This window comes from Sapajus apella, unplaced genomic scaffold (assembly GCF_009761245.1).
Source record: "Sapajus apella isolate SASKATOON/1434 unplaced genomic scaffold, GSC_monkey_1.0 scaffold53, whole genome shotgun sequence".
Lineage (NCBI taxonomy): Eukaryota > Metazoa > Chordata > Mammalia > Primates > Cebidae > Sapajus > Sapajus apella.
Genome location: NW_022436993.1, coordinates 8,827,356 through 8,843,688, shown reverse-complemented (window position 1 = coordinate 8,843,688; position 16,333 = coordinate 8,827,356). Strand labels below are relative to the sequence as shown.

The 16,333-nt window shown below is 33.4% G+C and overlaps 1 protein-coding gene across 1 annotated transcript in view; it reads left to right on the top strand.

The window, feature by feature from the left end:
- MALRD1 (MAM and LDL receptor class A domain containing 1) overlaps positions 1 to 16,333 on the top strand; it is a 576,163-nt gene that overhangs the window by 238,866 nt on the left and 320,964 nt on the right. The window contains exons 23-25 of the mRNA XM_032244079.1: positions 1,076 to 1,232; positions 4,655 to 4,765; positions 8,478 to 8,691. Coding sequence (XP_032099970.1) covers positions 1,076 to 1,232; positions 4,655 to 4,765; positions 8,478 to 8,691 — 482 coding nt within the window. The remainder of the gene's footprint in view (positions 1 to 1,075; positions 1,233 to 4,654; positions 4,766 to 8,477; positions 8,692 to 16,333) is intronic.

Genomic DNA, 16,333 nt, shown 5'->3' with positions numbered 1-16,333 from the left:
TTAATAAAAAACAGAATGCCAGAATACCCAAACTGTGAGGATCACTTCTTTATGTTTTAAACAGCTGTGTATAACCTAGAATGACTTTAGTGTTGTATTCTCTTTTTTAAATTAATTGTCCAAGTAGTGCCATAAATTCTTCCTTTTATGGAAAAAAATACATTTATATTTAATTGTTTCCATTGTTGTGTTTCCTTTTTATTTAGGCCTCGGAAAGGATATTCTTTAAAATTATCTACAAGGTTACTAAAATGTGTTGAAGTTAAACTGAGCTAAATCAATATAGACAGAGTAAATTTGAATGGAAAGCCATTGAGATAGATGAGCTGAAGCCCAGACCTGCTTTTCATCCCCTGTTTATTCATGTTTTTTCCTTCCACCTCATTTTACTCACATTAAAATGAGCTCTAGAAAGCTGATTAGAGTATTAGTGTTATTACTGTAAAAATATCAACCATGTTATTACAGATTTGGTAGTTTCAGCCATTGTCATAATTTTATCCATGTTGTACCAATTGATATCATTGCAATTACTGTGGATTCAAAGTCAAAGTGATAGAAGTATTATTTCTGATGAAGGTAATAGACCTTATGTTATAACATGTTATACTTTTAGGAAAAAATATAAAGCAATAAAATGTGATTAGAAAAAAACTACTGTTTCACAATTTCTTCCTCCTCCTCCTCCTTCCTCTTCTTCCTCTTCTTCTTCTTCTTCCCCTTCTTCTTTCTTCTTTATTTTTCATTTTTTTTGAGACAGTTTTGTTCTAGTTGCCCAGGCTGGACTGCAATGGCGTGATCTCAGCTCACTGTAACCTTCACCTCAGGAGTTCAAGCAATTCTCCTGCCTCAGTTTCCTGAGTAGCTGGGATTACAGGCACATGACACCATGCCCATCTTATTTTTTTCATATTTTTGGTAGAGACAAGGTTTAATCATGTTGGCCAAGCTTGTCTTGAACTCCTGACCTCAGGTGATTCATCTGCCTTGATTTCCCAGAGTGCTGGGATTACAGGCATGAGCCACTGCACCTGGCCTCTTCCTCTTTTCATAATATGATAAACTCTTTTTCCAGAAATACCACAGATGGCTGGTACTTGTATGCTGACAGTTCTAATGGGAAATTTGGTGACACAGCTGACATTCTCACTCCTGTCATTTCACTCACGGGACCAAAATGTACCTTGGTGTTCTGGACACATATGAATGGGGCCACCGTTGGTTCTTTGCAGGTACTGCTTAGGCTATCACATTTTTAAGATTTTCTATGTAAAAATTCATGGTGCATAATTTGGTATCATTAAAATATAGTCTCTTAATAAGTCAAAATGGACAATTGCCAACGCTTCACTAGATTTCATAAAGGTATGATGAAGTAAAAGCTTTAGCAGAATTGGACATGACTAGCTAATAAGTAATTTTTATTCTGTTTAATTATGAACGTTGTCTCTATGCTGAAGTTAAAGCTTTTGGGTAATAATACTGTTTGACGATTGAAACATATCAGGTTTCAGTATCAGTGTTCTGAGTATTACACAAATAAGTGTCTACACTTGGTTAATATCTGGATGTGTCTTCTTGTTACCTTTGTTGTGCTACATTCTGCAATAGTCTTCATCAAAGTGTTTCTCTTTAAAAAAAAAAAAAATTAAACTGTTTAAATGCATAGAATGTTCCAAGAATAGCACAGACGACTCCAATATACCCTTCACTCAGGGATCCTATTTTTTTTTGAAATCAGTTGTCCTGGTAATGTCCCTTAGAGCAAAAAAATCCAGTATAGGGTAACATATTACACCAAGTTATTTCTTTCTACTGCCTTTCAAACAGGAATAATTCCTTATCTTCCCTAGGTTTTTATAAACTTGGTATTTTAAAAGCTTATAGCAAAGCCATTTTTTATACTGTCTCTTAGTTTAATTTTGTTGAGTTAAGCTTTTTTGCCCCTATCATATAACCAATATTGTATTATTTTTATTGCATCCCATTAGCTAATGATCCTTATCAGTCTCATTACTTTCATTTTTTATCGATAAATATTTTACAAAGAGATATTTTAAGGGTATGCAAAATATTGATTTCAACTCAATTTTACCCACAAATTTTTCATTCAGTAGTGGCTTTTTTTTTGTTGTTGTTGCCTGAATTAATTTTACAATGCTAATTGCCTAATTGTGATTTTCTAATTCCATTATTTTGTCCACATTTTAGGTTGGATTCGTGATTAAAAAAAAAATCTCTCTGTTTGCTCACTTACTGTTTTATGTCAATGTGGACTCCGTTTTAATCAATGTATTATAATCTATTCAGATTATTATTTATTTGGTCCTCAAATTGTGCCAGATTTGGTAATAACAGTCTCCTTCCATGTTTCCCTGAAAAGGCCCATCATTCTTTGAGTATATTTTTTCTTTTTGGCCAAGACGTTCCAAACTTGACCTTATTTTTATCCTGTCCTGTCTCTGCAATTAACTATTTCTTCAGAAAGTTCCATGGTTTGGTTTTGTTTTGTTTTGTTTTCCCTCTGGGGGTTCCAACATATACAGGCCAGAGAGCAGTTCTGGAGTATTCATTTAGATTTTCAAGTCCTGTCTTCCCATACTGTAAATGCCCTGGTAGATAATAATGCATAAGGCTTGTTAGTAATGTGCATAGACATATCGGTTATACTGAAGAAGCCAACTCAATTTTGGAGCATCTTCATTTCTACTCTTTCATAGCTTGTGTGTTACTTTCCACGAAGCCATGAATGAAAATAAATCCACAAATTCCAGAATTGTATATACTACAAGCAGTTCTAGAGTAGCGCTATCTTCCTAGAGGCAATCTATTGATAAGGACTGTCCCCCTCTCAAATACCATTAGTTTGCCAAGAAGTCTCTGGTATATTTGCAACAAGATTACACATGAGTTTCCTGCTTTGTTTATCCCCAATAGAGAAAAACAGACTGTGGCCAGCTGCTTGGTCATTTATTTCCCGATAGGTTTATTTCAATATTAATAATTGGTCCTCCCCCAAATCCCATTTTGTTTTATTGTAGGATTATCCTGGCTATTGTTATTCATTTTTTAGAGAAACTTTAGATAAACATAGTTTCTTTCAAAAATGCTTTTTTTAAATTGGAAACATATATCAATTTTAGGATTTTCTTTTTATAATAAGGTAAGATTTCATACTAAAAACAGTTTAAAAGTATATTTGTGTATATACATGCATGGTTATGTTCAATAATCTAAAAGCATCCAAATGGTCTTCTGGGTTGAAGTCATAACTTACTGTTGTAATTTGACTTTTTAAATACGGTTTTAGGCAAAATAATTACTACAACTTACTGTAAGTTTTTGTCAATAAAATGAGAATTATTTGCCTGGAATATTGTGGGGTTAGGATTGATGATGTGAAATGTGCTTTCATTTTTTCAGAATAAAATTTGGTATTGGTAGATGAACTTTTTAAAAGAATTAAAATTTTGTAAGTACAGAATTATAAAATGAACAAAATGATATCTATGATCCTTATTTTTGTGCATGGATAAATAAAACAGTATTAAATGTTGCATTAATATGTTTCTTGAACATATGTTTTTCTCAGAGATTTATATATACTGTGGTATTCATATAAAGAAGACTTATTTCCTATACATTTCTTTCAGTGCTTTCCAAAATTGATTTTTACTTATTGGTTAGAAATTATATTTTCTTCACCTTGATAATGTTCCATATTAATTTGAATTTTATAGATTAATAATTTAATGGTACTTTTGCTAATAACACATTTTTTTTCTCCAACTCTGGAAACTCCAATTACATTTTAAAAATCTGAATTTAATTTAAAAAACATAATGAAATCATTAAAATTCATCTTCACTTTTAAAAGTCAGAACTTTCACAAATCTTTTATCTGAATAATTCTTCGCTTTTATAAATTCTGTTTTTAAAAAGTAACGTTAAAATATTTAATACACTATCTAAGTTAGTTATTTTAAAAATCCAAAATTGTTCCACTCTCCTCAGTTACTCTCTTCATGGCTCATTTTGTACCATTCTAAAAGAAGAGCCGTAACAGTTTGTCTGCTGAGACTAACCTGGATTCTGCTTTACAGTGAGGGTACAGTACTGATGAGAATATGTTGGTTTCACGGCTGTTGGGCAGGAAGCTTTTACTGGTACAGCATAAATAGATGCTCACTCATCTCACCCATCTGTGTACTTACAACAAAATGGGCTGACGCTGTGAAATTACAGCCTCACTGAAACCATCTAATGAGAAAGATCATTCTCAAAAGAGTGTTTTAGTAAGCAATTCCAGACTTTGTCATTTGACCACATGAATATTATTTAATAAACAGCAATTGGTACTGCTTCCAGATTTTTTAAAAAGTTAATGTAGTTGAGTTCTTAAGTAAATGATGCCCAGATACTTTAGGACTTGGTTGACAGATATTCATGCACATGTTTATTGTACCAAGCTTGTGAGGTACCCTAGGGGCACAGTGCTGTCGAAAACAAAGATATCTAGTAAAAAGTGTCTTAGCACTTCTCTCAAAAACTTCATGTTGATATTATAACTAAAAAATCACTGGGAAAATTTTATATCTTTGCAGTTTCTCAAGAAAAATTGCTTCAACATCTTTTACCTAATTTACCTCTGCAGGTACTCATCAAGAAAGACAACATTACTTCTAAATTGTGGGCTCAAACCGGACAGCAAGGTGCACAGTGGAAGAGAGTAGAAGTGTTTTTAGGCATTCAGTCACATACACAGGTTTGTAATCCAGGTAGTTATGGGATGAGTGAGTTCTGCTGATTTTTTCCCATCCTCATTTAGTTTTTTCTCTACTCACAGTCTTCTTGCCCTCCATTCCCTTTCTGATGTGTTCTGTGGATGTGTAGACACAGCACTTAACACTCCGTGGAGCATTTTCCATAAGGAATTAATAACTTCAGAGTGCTCTAATTTCTTCCAATTAGATATTCGTAGTTCTAGGAACATTTAATTTGAATAACCTTCCTTCACTCCCTAATCAGCGTCTCACATATAAAGAACATTTCCCTCTGTTTTGCAAATATATTCTCAGAGCTTTTGTATAGCAATTAATTTTTTCAAACCTAATTTAAAAGACAGTCTTTGGAAAACATATTGTAAAACCTTGTTATAGGAAATAGATTCACCTCATTTAAAAATAGTTTTTGGAGGCAAAATATTGTGTAATGCCATATTTGTCTTCATGTAATTTGTGACAATAGTAAGAGGATCAGACCTATACATATTAATAACTGAAGAAAAGTACTAGTACATAGATTAAAATGTTTAAACTGAAAATAAGTATGTGCTGAAATGTTTGGCATACAGCATATCTCTCTTAGGGATTACCAAGAAAGCAAGACCTCCCTGAGCTGTTGTTTTATTGAGAATTTTCTTAGAAGATGAGGCTTAGCTCTGAAGATTTGTTAAAATTTGAATAAGCAGAGTGAGAACACAGAGCCATTTAGGTAGAACATTTTCTTCTTAGTCTTAACTGCCTGGGTTTTAATTCTGTGAATTTAGAGCCATTTAGCTCCAGATAGAAGGGATAAAATTCCTGTTAAATGTTGCATGTTCACTCTTCTTTGTGCATCTGGGATAATCAAGTTGGCTGTGAACGTTCAGATAAATACACCTACAATCATGTGCTTTCTCTAATAGATCAGCCCCTTTCAACTCCAATGGGAGTATACGGGGTTCCATTGTATGAAAGCATTGGTAAGTGTTACAGCCAATTTCTTAAAATGGTAGGTATAGTAAATCCCATTTATCTTTTGCCTCTCTCTGAAATCCAGTTTTCTTATGAATCATTTGTAGACAATTTAGAATATGGGTAAAAAGTAAGTTCACCTGGAATAGTAAACACTGGATAGCAATTTTATAGCCTTGCATAATATGAAACTTTTTTAGAGGGATCCTAACTGTTAAGCCTCTGAGATCTTTAAACTGAGGAAAGAGGAAATCTCATCAAGAACATGTAGAAGGTTATATTGTGCCACACATAGGCCTCCACCCCAGGCAATGAAGAATTAACTAGTTCTGTGCATGTATAATATTTGTATAGTAAAATCATGTTTGAAGTAATATTAAGGGGAATTTCAGCATGTGCAATCAATTATTAATTTATCCATTCTGAATTTCTAATTTTTCACATATTGAGATTTTATTAAAGAGAAATATACCCCTGATTTTTTGACTCTTAAAACTAAATATTACTGGCTTGTGAATATTTGCTGTTTTGTGTGATTCCTTCCATAAAATCTTATTGAGCACTTACTATGTACAAAGCGCATTGCTGTGCACCATGCACACAATATACAGTGAGGAGTTAGGCACATTGTTCATGATTCTGCCATTTCTTATAAGATCATTCCCTTTAGTCTCACAAAGATGAGTAGCCTGTAGCCCTTGAGGAAAGATATAGAATATTTTTAGAAATAGTATTCTCAAGCATCACTGGGAAGTTTGTATAATTTTATTTGGGAAGCCCCCAAAATTTAAACAAAATATTTAATTATAATTTTTATTATTGGAGCAATCACATATATAGCACTTACTGAGTGCTAAGTACTATTATATGAATTTTTAAAATACTCATTTTGCTTTCACAATAATCTTATGAGTTACATGGTATTATTATCTCCATATTATAAATTAGAATATAGAAATACCCAGAAGTTAGGTCTTTTGCTCTAGTTATGTAACTACAAATGTCAGAGGCAGACTGGAAATACGGTCAGGCCTTCTACCAGTCTACATTGCAACTGTTATGCTACATTACCTGCTAAATTTTACAAAAATGATTAACCCTGACTTTGTTCTGCCTGAAAAAAAAATAAGATGCATTGTAGTTTCTCTCTTTTTTAAGAACAGTTAATCCCATTCAATATTAAAGTCTAGGGAATCTCAACCAACACTGTATGAAGCATTGTAAGTGATGGTTTGATTATTTGGACATGGAAAGCAACTGAGATTGTACCTATAAGACAGAAGATAAGCAAATTAAGAGTACAACAGTCACTGCATTATCTGATTTCTTATTCACAGAGCATTGCAGCCTATATTGAAATTTTAGACTCTCCAGATAATTATCTTTTTCACTTTGCATATCGACATTTTTCCATGGCTCAATTTCTCATTTAAGAAAGTCATAGACCTTATTATACTTTTTGGTTTCATCTCTTTTTAATCACTTCCAAGCTTTTCATCTCTCTTACTGATTTAATTTTTTTCTTTCTAAACTTACCTGCTATCAAGACAGTCTATTCCTTTTGTGTAAACTCAATATATGAACACAGTTGTATTTTTCTTTTGATGTGAGAGGCATGATTTCAGTTATTCCATCTTCTCATGTTAAGAGAAGAATACTCAGGTTCACACAATAGTATAAAGACCTACCACATCTGAAGGGGAAAAAAAAAACTGTAATTATTTCTTCTATGAAAAATAATTGTCCAGAATTGGTCAAAAGATATTTGGAAATTTGTTAGCAGTAATTGTTTTTCATACAAAATCACTAAAGTAAAACTGTACTTGTTAACTCACCTATAATTGTTCTAAGTTACTTTGAAATATCTGTTTCCTATGTTAACATATACATATTTAGCTTGTTGAGAAACTTAATAAAAAGGCTGAATTCGTTTCACTGAAAAATCCTAAACTACAGAATATGTGACATTTTACGTACCTATGAAATGGCATTCATTTTTATTCTAAGCAAAGATATTGTTACAAATTGAATATGGAGTTTCTAAAACCATTAATGACGCCTGTTAGTATTCTTCATTCTTCTTGATTCTACTGCAGTTGCCATATGTGGAAAATCATTGTCAAACAGTGGGACACGTGAAGATTCTTTTCATCATATACATGAATCAAAGGCGAATCAAAGGCAAATCAAAACCATTTCAATTCCAAAGATGTGCCTCATTTTTAAAAAAACTCATGGTACTGAGGATTTACCTTTTAGCTTTCAAATAGTTGGAATGGACAAACTGAGGAATGGCAAGAATTGAGCAAAGTAAAGAATCTACTTGTGTCTTTTCACTGTTGGTATGCCATTTGATTGACATGCTTTACAACACCTAATTGACCTGCTTTACTGTGCAGTGATGCTCTAAAACAGGAGTAGGTCTTGTGTGATCTGAGAGCTGGCAAAGGCAGTAGTGGATGGATGACTCCTGCCAATTTTCTAGTCCTATATCTTAAAAATCTACACATGAGTCAGTGGTTTTGCCACTCCTACATTCTAAGGTGTTGAGGATGACATTCTTAGGTGTTAGGTCTTAAATGGTCCTCAAATTTCCTGGATCACGTTCAACATAGGGGCATTAAAAAAATCACATTCAAACTTTTCAAACTTGATGTTCTTGACACTCGGTGTTTGCCCTGATTTTGAACTTGATTGACAGTTTAACTGTAATTGGCTTTTTTTTTTTTTTTTTTTTTTTAGATTGTCTTCAGGGCCAAACGTGGTATCAGTTACATAGGAGATGTAGCAGTGGATGATATTTCCTTCCAAGATTGTTCTCCTTTGCTTAGCCCAGAGAGAAAGTGTACTGCTCATGAATTCATGTGTGCTAATAAGCACTGCATTGCAAAAGACAAGCTGTGTGATTTTGTGAATGATTGTGCAGATAATTCAGACGAGACTACTTTCATTTGCCGTAAGTAAAAGGATTCTATCTTCTTATTTTGCCTTCAACTCCCACAACCTTACTCAGTGTGCTGTGTTTATTATCGCAACATGCAGAGTATGTGTATATCAACACCAGAGGAAGGTAAGGTGATTAAACTAGATACTTTTCCTCCTTTCTCAGAATAATTTATTTATAATCATAATTCATTTAAAACTAATTGATGGCTGTGTGTGTGTGTGTGTGTGTGTGTGTGTATGAATTGGAGATAAATTGGAAAACAGAAGTCTTCAAAGAAAAACAGAATGGAAACAAGTATTTTTTATATTAAAGAATTGTTTTTTTGGAAAAATGACTAGCAAAATTTTCATTAAAGACAATTTATGCAGGGTTGGTGAGCCTACAGGCTCTGATGCATTTCAGAGGATTGTCATTTCTCTGTTCATATTATCAGATGTGATAGGTTGTTAAAAAATCAACACCCTGAAAAATACCTGTATATAAAATAGACAAAGTGATTTCACAAGGACATACATATCAGCTATGTGATATGGTTGAAGGAGATCAACTCATAATGAACACCATACATTAAAATATCCTTAGTTAAATGGGCCATGTGTACCCTTTCTGCTAAGCCTATAAAATTGTGCAACATAGTCCAATGTTGCTTCATTTAACTGCAAATGAGGTGAACATAAATTGTCAAAATGAAGGTTGACAAATTATTTCACTTTTACCTTTAATAATTTCTGAGCTAGAATATTGCAGTTTGATATTATTTGCTTCTGGGAACCATACCTGGAATATTATGAACAGCTTCAGTATGTGGAGCTCATATATACATAGAACTTTTAACATTCAAAGCCTTCGTATTTACTAATCTTCATTTGAACTTCAGAAGCCATAAGACGTACGTGGGAGAGCCATTATTAGTGCAGTCAACAGAGGAAGCTGTCAACAAGAGGGGTTAAGGTTTTGTCAAAGTTCATAAAACATGTACTGATAGAGTTGGTCGTAGAACTCAAGTGTTTTGATTTATGATCCAGTGTTTTGCCCAAGCTATCATATCACTTCTTTTTAAAAAAATTCAATTTTTTTTAAAGTGGTATGATAGCTTGGGCAAAACATTGGTTCATAAATCAAAATACTTGGGTGGGAGGCTGGGGAGGGATAGAAGAGGTGGGGGGCAGTGAAGTGATAGCATTAGGAGAAATACCTAATGTAGATGACAGGGTGATGGTTGCAGCAAACCACCATAGCATGTGTATACCTATGTAACAAACTGTACATTCTGCATATGCAACCGAGAACTTATAATTAAAAAATTCAACTTTTATTTTAGAATCAGTGGTACCTATGCAGGTTTCTTTTATATTGTGTGATACTGAGATTTGGGGTGTGAGGAGTCTTGTCAGCCAGATAGTGAGCATAGTACACAATAGATTTTTAGCCCTTGTTCTCCTCTCTCCCTCCCCACTCTAGTAGTCCCCAGTGCTTATTTTTCCTGTGTTTATATCCACATTTACCCAGTGTTGAGCATCCATTTGTGAATCAGAACATGCGTTATTTGGTTTTCTGTTCCTGTGTTAATTCACTTAGAATTTTGGCCTCTACCTGCATCCATGTTTGTGCAAAGGACTTGATATCATTCTTTGTTTATGGCTGTGTAGTATTCCATGGTGTATATGTAATAGATTTTCTTTATTCAGTCCACTATTGGTGGGCTCTTTGATTGTCCATGTCTTAGCTTTATGAATCATGCTACAATGAACATAGGAGTGCAGATACCTTTTTGGGAGAAAGATTTCTTTTCCTTTGGTTATATACCCAATAATGGAATTGCTGAGTTAAATGGTAATTCTGCTTTGAGTTATTTCAGAAGTCTTCAAACTCCCTTCCACAGTGTCTGAACTAATTTACATTCCCACCAGGAGTATATAAGTGTTCCCTTTTCTCCATAACTTCTCCAACATCTGTTATTTTTTGGCTTTTTAATAATGGCCATTTTAACTGGTGTAAGATGGTATCTCACTGTGGTTTTGATTTTCATTTCTCTGATGATTAGTGATAAAGAGCATTTCTTTCATACGTTTGTTGGCTGCTTGTTTATCTTTTTTTGAAGTGCCTGTTTATGTCCTTCACCCACTTTTTAATGGGGTTGTTTTTGCTTGTTGAACTGACTGAATTCTTTATGGATTCAGGAAATTTGACCTTTGTTATATGTACAGTCTGTGACTATTTTCTCTTATTTTGTAGGTTGTCCGTTTATTCTGTTGGTAGGTTTGTTTTTTGTTCATTTGTTTTTGTTTTGTTTGTGTGTGTGTGTGTGTGTGTGTGTGTGTGTGCAAAAGCTCTTTAGTTTAATTAGGTCCCACTTGCCAATTTTTTGTTTCATTTTAATTGCTTTTTATGATTTAGTCATAAATTATTTGCCAATGCTGTTGGCGAAAATTCATTTTCCTTGGTTTTCTTCTAGGATCTTTATAGTTTTAGGTCTTGCCTTTAAGTCTTTAATCCCTCCTGAGTTAATATTTGTGTATGATAAAATGTAGAGGTTCAGCTTGATTCTCCTGCATATACCCTACCACTCCTGTGTAAAACTGAATCTTAAAACAAACAAACAAACAAAAAATAAGTTTTATGTTTTCACCACAAGGAAGTGACAAGTGTTTGAGGTGTTGGATATGCTAATTACTTTGATTTGATCATTAATATAATATATACATATATGGAAACATTACACTGTACCCTATAAATATGACAATTACTATATCAGTTGTAAATAAAATAAAACATTTTCTAAAGTTATATACATAGATGTTCTTTTTAAATCACATGACAATATATTCCTTCAATTTTAGGTTATTTCTTATAATATTCGTTATTATCGGAACCAGGAAAAGTACTTCACTACTCTGGAATTCTGTATTTATTAACATTTATCTTTATGTTATGAATATTTTCTATTTTAGTTATTTCTGTATTAAATGCTTGTACATTTTCCTCATTGCCATTTTCATTTAACCATCACACAAACATATAAGGGTAACAGTTAAATAAAGCACATATAATGCTTTTGAATTTTATTTGTAATATTGTCAGTGTATCTCCTTCCTAGAGATATACTTTAGTGTAATTTTTCAGAATTCAGATGCCTCAGACTTTTGTAAAACCACAACAAAATAAACCATACAAAATATCACCTTCCATCATGTCCCTCCCTGACATGTGTGGATTACAATTCAAGATGAGATTTGGGTGGGGACAGAGAGCCAAGACATATCTTAGTAGGTATGTATGTTTATGGAGTACATGAGGTATTTTGATATAGGCATGCAATGTGAAATAAGCACATCATGGAGAATGGGGTATCCATTCCCTCAAGTACGTATCCTTTGAGTTATTCAATTACACTTTTTAACTTATTTTAAAATGTAAAATTAAGATGTTATTGATCATAGTCACCCTAATGTGCTATCAAATAGTAGGTCTTATTCATTCTTTCTAAATATATATATATATATACACACACACACACAACGATGGTTTATATATATATATGGTATATATATTTATATATATGAGGATAGTTTATAATAGATATATTATATATATATACATATTACATTTGTATATGAGAGGATGGTTTTCCTTTCAAAAGTCTGAGAAATAATCTGCAACTCTACGCTTGGTTTGGACTTTGTCCCAAGGCCGTGCCTTCATGGTGGAGCCCTGGGTTTGTTCTTTTCTGGAAGACATGTTTTAACAGTCCACTATTTAAATAATGAAAGTTTCTGTTTCCAAAGTTTAAAATCTCAGAACTTCTGACTTCTCTCCTTGCCTTCTTAAGTGTCTTTTGTAGCTGCTCATTTTTTTCCTGAGCTTATATTTTTCTCATGGCATCTTGTCACACACATCAAGTAGTAGCCAATTCATGTTTTCAACATTTTGTCCAGAAAGTTCCTCACACAAATTTGTAACCTAATTATTTACGTATTCAGCATTCCACATTATCTTGGGCACCAGGTTTATCAAATATTTTGGTGTGACATAACATAGATCTCAATTTTTTCAGTCTTCTATAACAATCCCTTTATTGACTGTCATCCTGGCCATTGCTACAAATTTTAGGTAATTTTATGTCGGCACTCAATTACAAGCACTAATTTCTGTATAAGTCATCTGTATCATGATAATGCTGTGTAACAATCTGCAGCAAAATTCAGTGTCAATTTAAAAACCATTTCTTACTTTTGCCCTATAAATGGTGAAGTTCTGTGATTTGTTTCCTTAATTTTTAAATTTCTAAATTTTGTAGGTATATATAGTATGTGTTATATTAGTACTATTCCCACACTGCTATAAAGACATATTTGAGACTTGGTAATTTATAAAAATTATTTTATAAAAAATAAAAGAGGTTTAACTGGCTTACAGTTCCACATGGCTTGGGAGGCCTCAGAAAACTTACAATCACAGTGGGAGGTGAAGGAGAAGCAAGGCATGTTTTCCATGGACTCAGAAGAGACAGAGGGTGAGGGAGGGAGTACTATACTCTTAAACCATCAGATCACCTGAGAACTTGCTTACTATCACAAGAATAGAATGGAGAAACCATCCTCATGATCCAGTGACATCCCACCAGGTCCCTCTCTGACACATGGGATTACAGTTTGATATCAGATTTGGGTGGGGACAAAGAGCCAAACCATGTCATAGTAGGTGTCTGTGTCTATGAGTTACATAAGGTGTCTTGATACCGGCATCCCATGAGAAATAATCACACCCCATAGAATGAGGTATCTCCCATCTCAAACATTTACCCCCTGTGTTACAATCTATTTACACCCTTTTAGTTATTTTAAAATGTAAAATTAATTTATTATCGACTATAGTCAGTTTGATGTGCTATCAAATCATAGGTCTTATTCATTCTTCCTAACTTTGTTTTTTGTACTCATTAACATCCTCACAAGGATATATATATGTGTGTATACACACACACACACACACACACACACACACAAACATACATACATATATATTACAGTGATTAGTGGTACAGCAAGAAGTAAGGAAAAGTGAGATAAAATGCTTAGAGCAGTGGCTCATAATTAAAATAGGGCAGTCATAGAAATTCTCTTTGAAAAATTGATATTTGAATATAGAATGAAAAATGGTGAATCAAGCTAAAGGATATCCAATGTAATTCAAGGAATAAAAAAGCTAAAACATTTTAAAAGCCAAGAATAATTAAAACACAGTCCCTTTTATGTCATCACTATGTCAATAACAATGTCCGTTGGTTTCTATAAATGCGTAAGGAGAATTTCACTACACACTTTGTCCCTCAGGATGTTTTTATTTACTTGGTTTTCTGAGTTGATGTATTTACATCTTGAATGCTCTCTTTTATTTATTGTAGCATATAACTATATAGCATTCTCTAATTTCCAAGTAAACAGATGAATTTTGGAGAAGGGACTATGGTTTGAAGCTATAATTGTTACATTTGCAGTAAGGTTATATTACATACATTATTTATTATATTAAGGTCAGCATCCTACCTGAAACTTTTTATCATTTCATAATTAGTGCTTAGTTGTGGCAAATATTAATTTCACAGTGTAGACTGCCTCTTGGGGAGGGAGTACACCAGTGTGTATTATCCCAGGTACTGCAAACCACTGACCTAGGTAATTACTTTGTTCTTAGTCAATAAGCATGTAAATATAAGGAAGCACTTTGTACTTAACACTCACATTATCTGACATATTACTACCGGATTTCCTTTTCATTTATTTCTTTGGTAAACATTAAGCACCTCCAATAGAAGTGGCCCTAGAGCAAAAACAAAGTAAAACAAGATATGACCTGAATAATTGTGGTCCTTCTTGTCTAGTAAGAGATGAGTAAATAAACACTTGCATTTTCTGAGAGTTAGAGGAAGTGCCAAGTACTTTTGGAGGGACAAAATGAAGATAATTTAGTCATATATAAACGCTAATCCCAATGTGGGTTTTCATAAAAGTAACACGCTGCTTTGAAAATAGCCAGTGTGTTTTCAGAGATGTTATTAAGCATGGACTGGGAATAGCTTTTGTTTTACTTGAGAAATTATGTTGGAAAGTGGGTCAGGTATCACAATGTTACTAAGACAGGCTTTCTGGCAAGGATCAGCTCTCCTGATCTTGAGGAATTCATTAGAGCTGGCTGCAGCTGAGTAATGGAAGCTAAGATCACATTCATTGTCTTTCCCAAATTACCATCAGTGGTCCCTGCTCTCATTACCGCAGTGTCTTAAGTGGCATGTGTTAGGGTCATATTTTCCATATTATAAAATCAGGTAGTTCACAGGGAAGAAAATATTATATGTGAGGAACTTCTCTGAATCACTCATGAGAGTATCCATATTTTCCCCCTGTTTGCTATGTAATGTGCCTTGTGAATTTTCCAAAGGTTGATGCACATAGGGTTTTTCCAAGTAATTTACCCTCAAACTGCATTTTTTTTTGTAGGAACACAAATCATGTATTTCACAATGTGAAAAATTTTGTTTAATATATTCATTATTATTACTTCACAGAATAACAGCATTCACAGGGAATCACTATATCATAAATTTCTAATGATAATCAGCAAGTGATATTAGTATTTTTAGCCTTTAATTTGGAAAGTTGTAGATTCGTAGAACATTCAAAGACAGTACAGAAAAATACTGCATACCCTTCATGTGTTTTCCCCTCAGTGGTTATATAGCTATGGTCCAGTATCAAAACCTGGAAACTAATATGGGCTCAATGTGTGTGTAAGTCTGTAGCATTTCATTATATGTACAAATTTGTGTAAAGCGTCATTGCCACAATTAAGATACTTCATATTTACAAAGATCTTCCTTGGGCTAGTTCTTTATAGTCAAGCTCATTCCCTTCATCCCTAACCTCAGGAAGCCACTACTTTGTTTTATATCTCTTTGCTTTATCATTTTGAGAAAGTTATATAAATGGAACTATACAGGATGTGACCTTTGAGAAGAGGTCTCAAAGATCTTCATTCTCTCAGCATCATCCTCTTGAGATCCACCAAAGTTGTTGTGTGTATAAGTCACATTTTCCTTTGTATTGCTTAGTCATGTTTCATGCTATAGACGTAACATACTCTGGTGGTATTTTCCATAGCGACTGCATCATGTCACACTACTACCAGTAATGTAGACAGGAACGAGTTTTTCCACAACTTAGTAATCATTTGGTGTTTTTACTATTTTATTTTTACATTACCCATCTTATAAGTGAGTAGTAATATCTCATTATGATCTTAATTTGCACTTCCCTAATAGCTAGTTATGTTGAATATTATTTCCTATGCTTGTTTACAATCCATATATCCTCTTAGCTGAAATATCTCTTTTGCCCATTCTCTAATGAGACTTTTTATAACTATGTTGATAGTTCTTTATACATTATGGGTATAAATCCTTTGACAGATTATGCAAATGGCAAATATTTTCTCCCAGGCTTTGGGTTGTCTTTTCGTTCTTTTAACAGGATCGTATGCCGAGCAAACATTTTCAGTTTTGATGAAGTTCAATGTATTGATCTTTTCTTTTCGAGATCATGCTTTTATATCAGGTCTAAAAATACTCCATCAAGGCCTAGGTCCCTGATTTTCT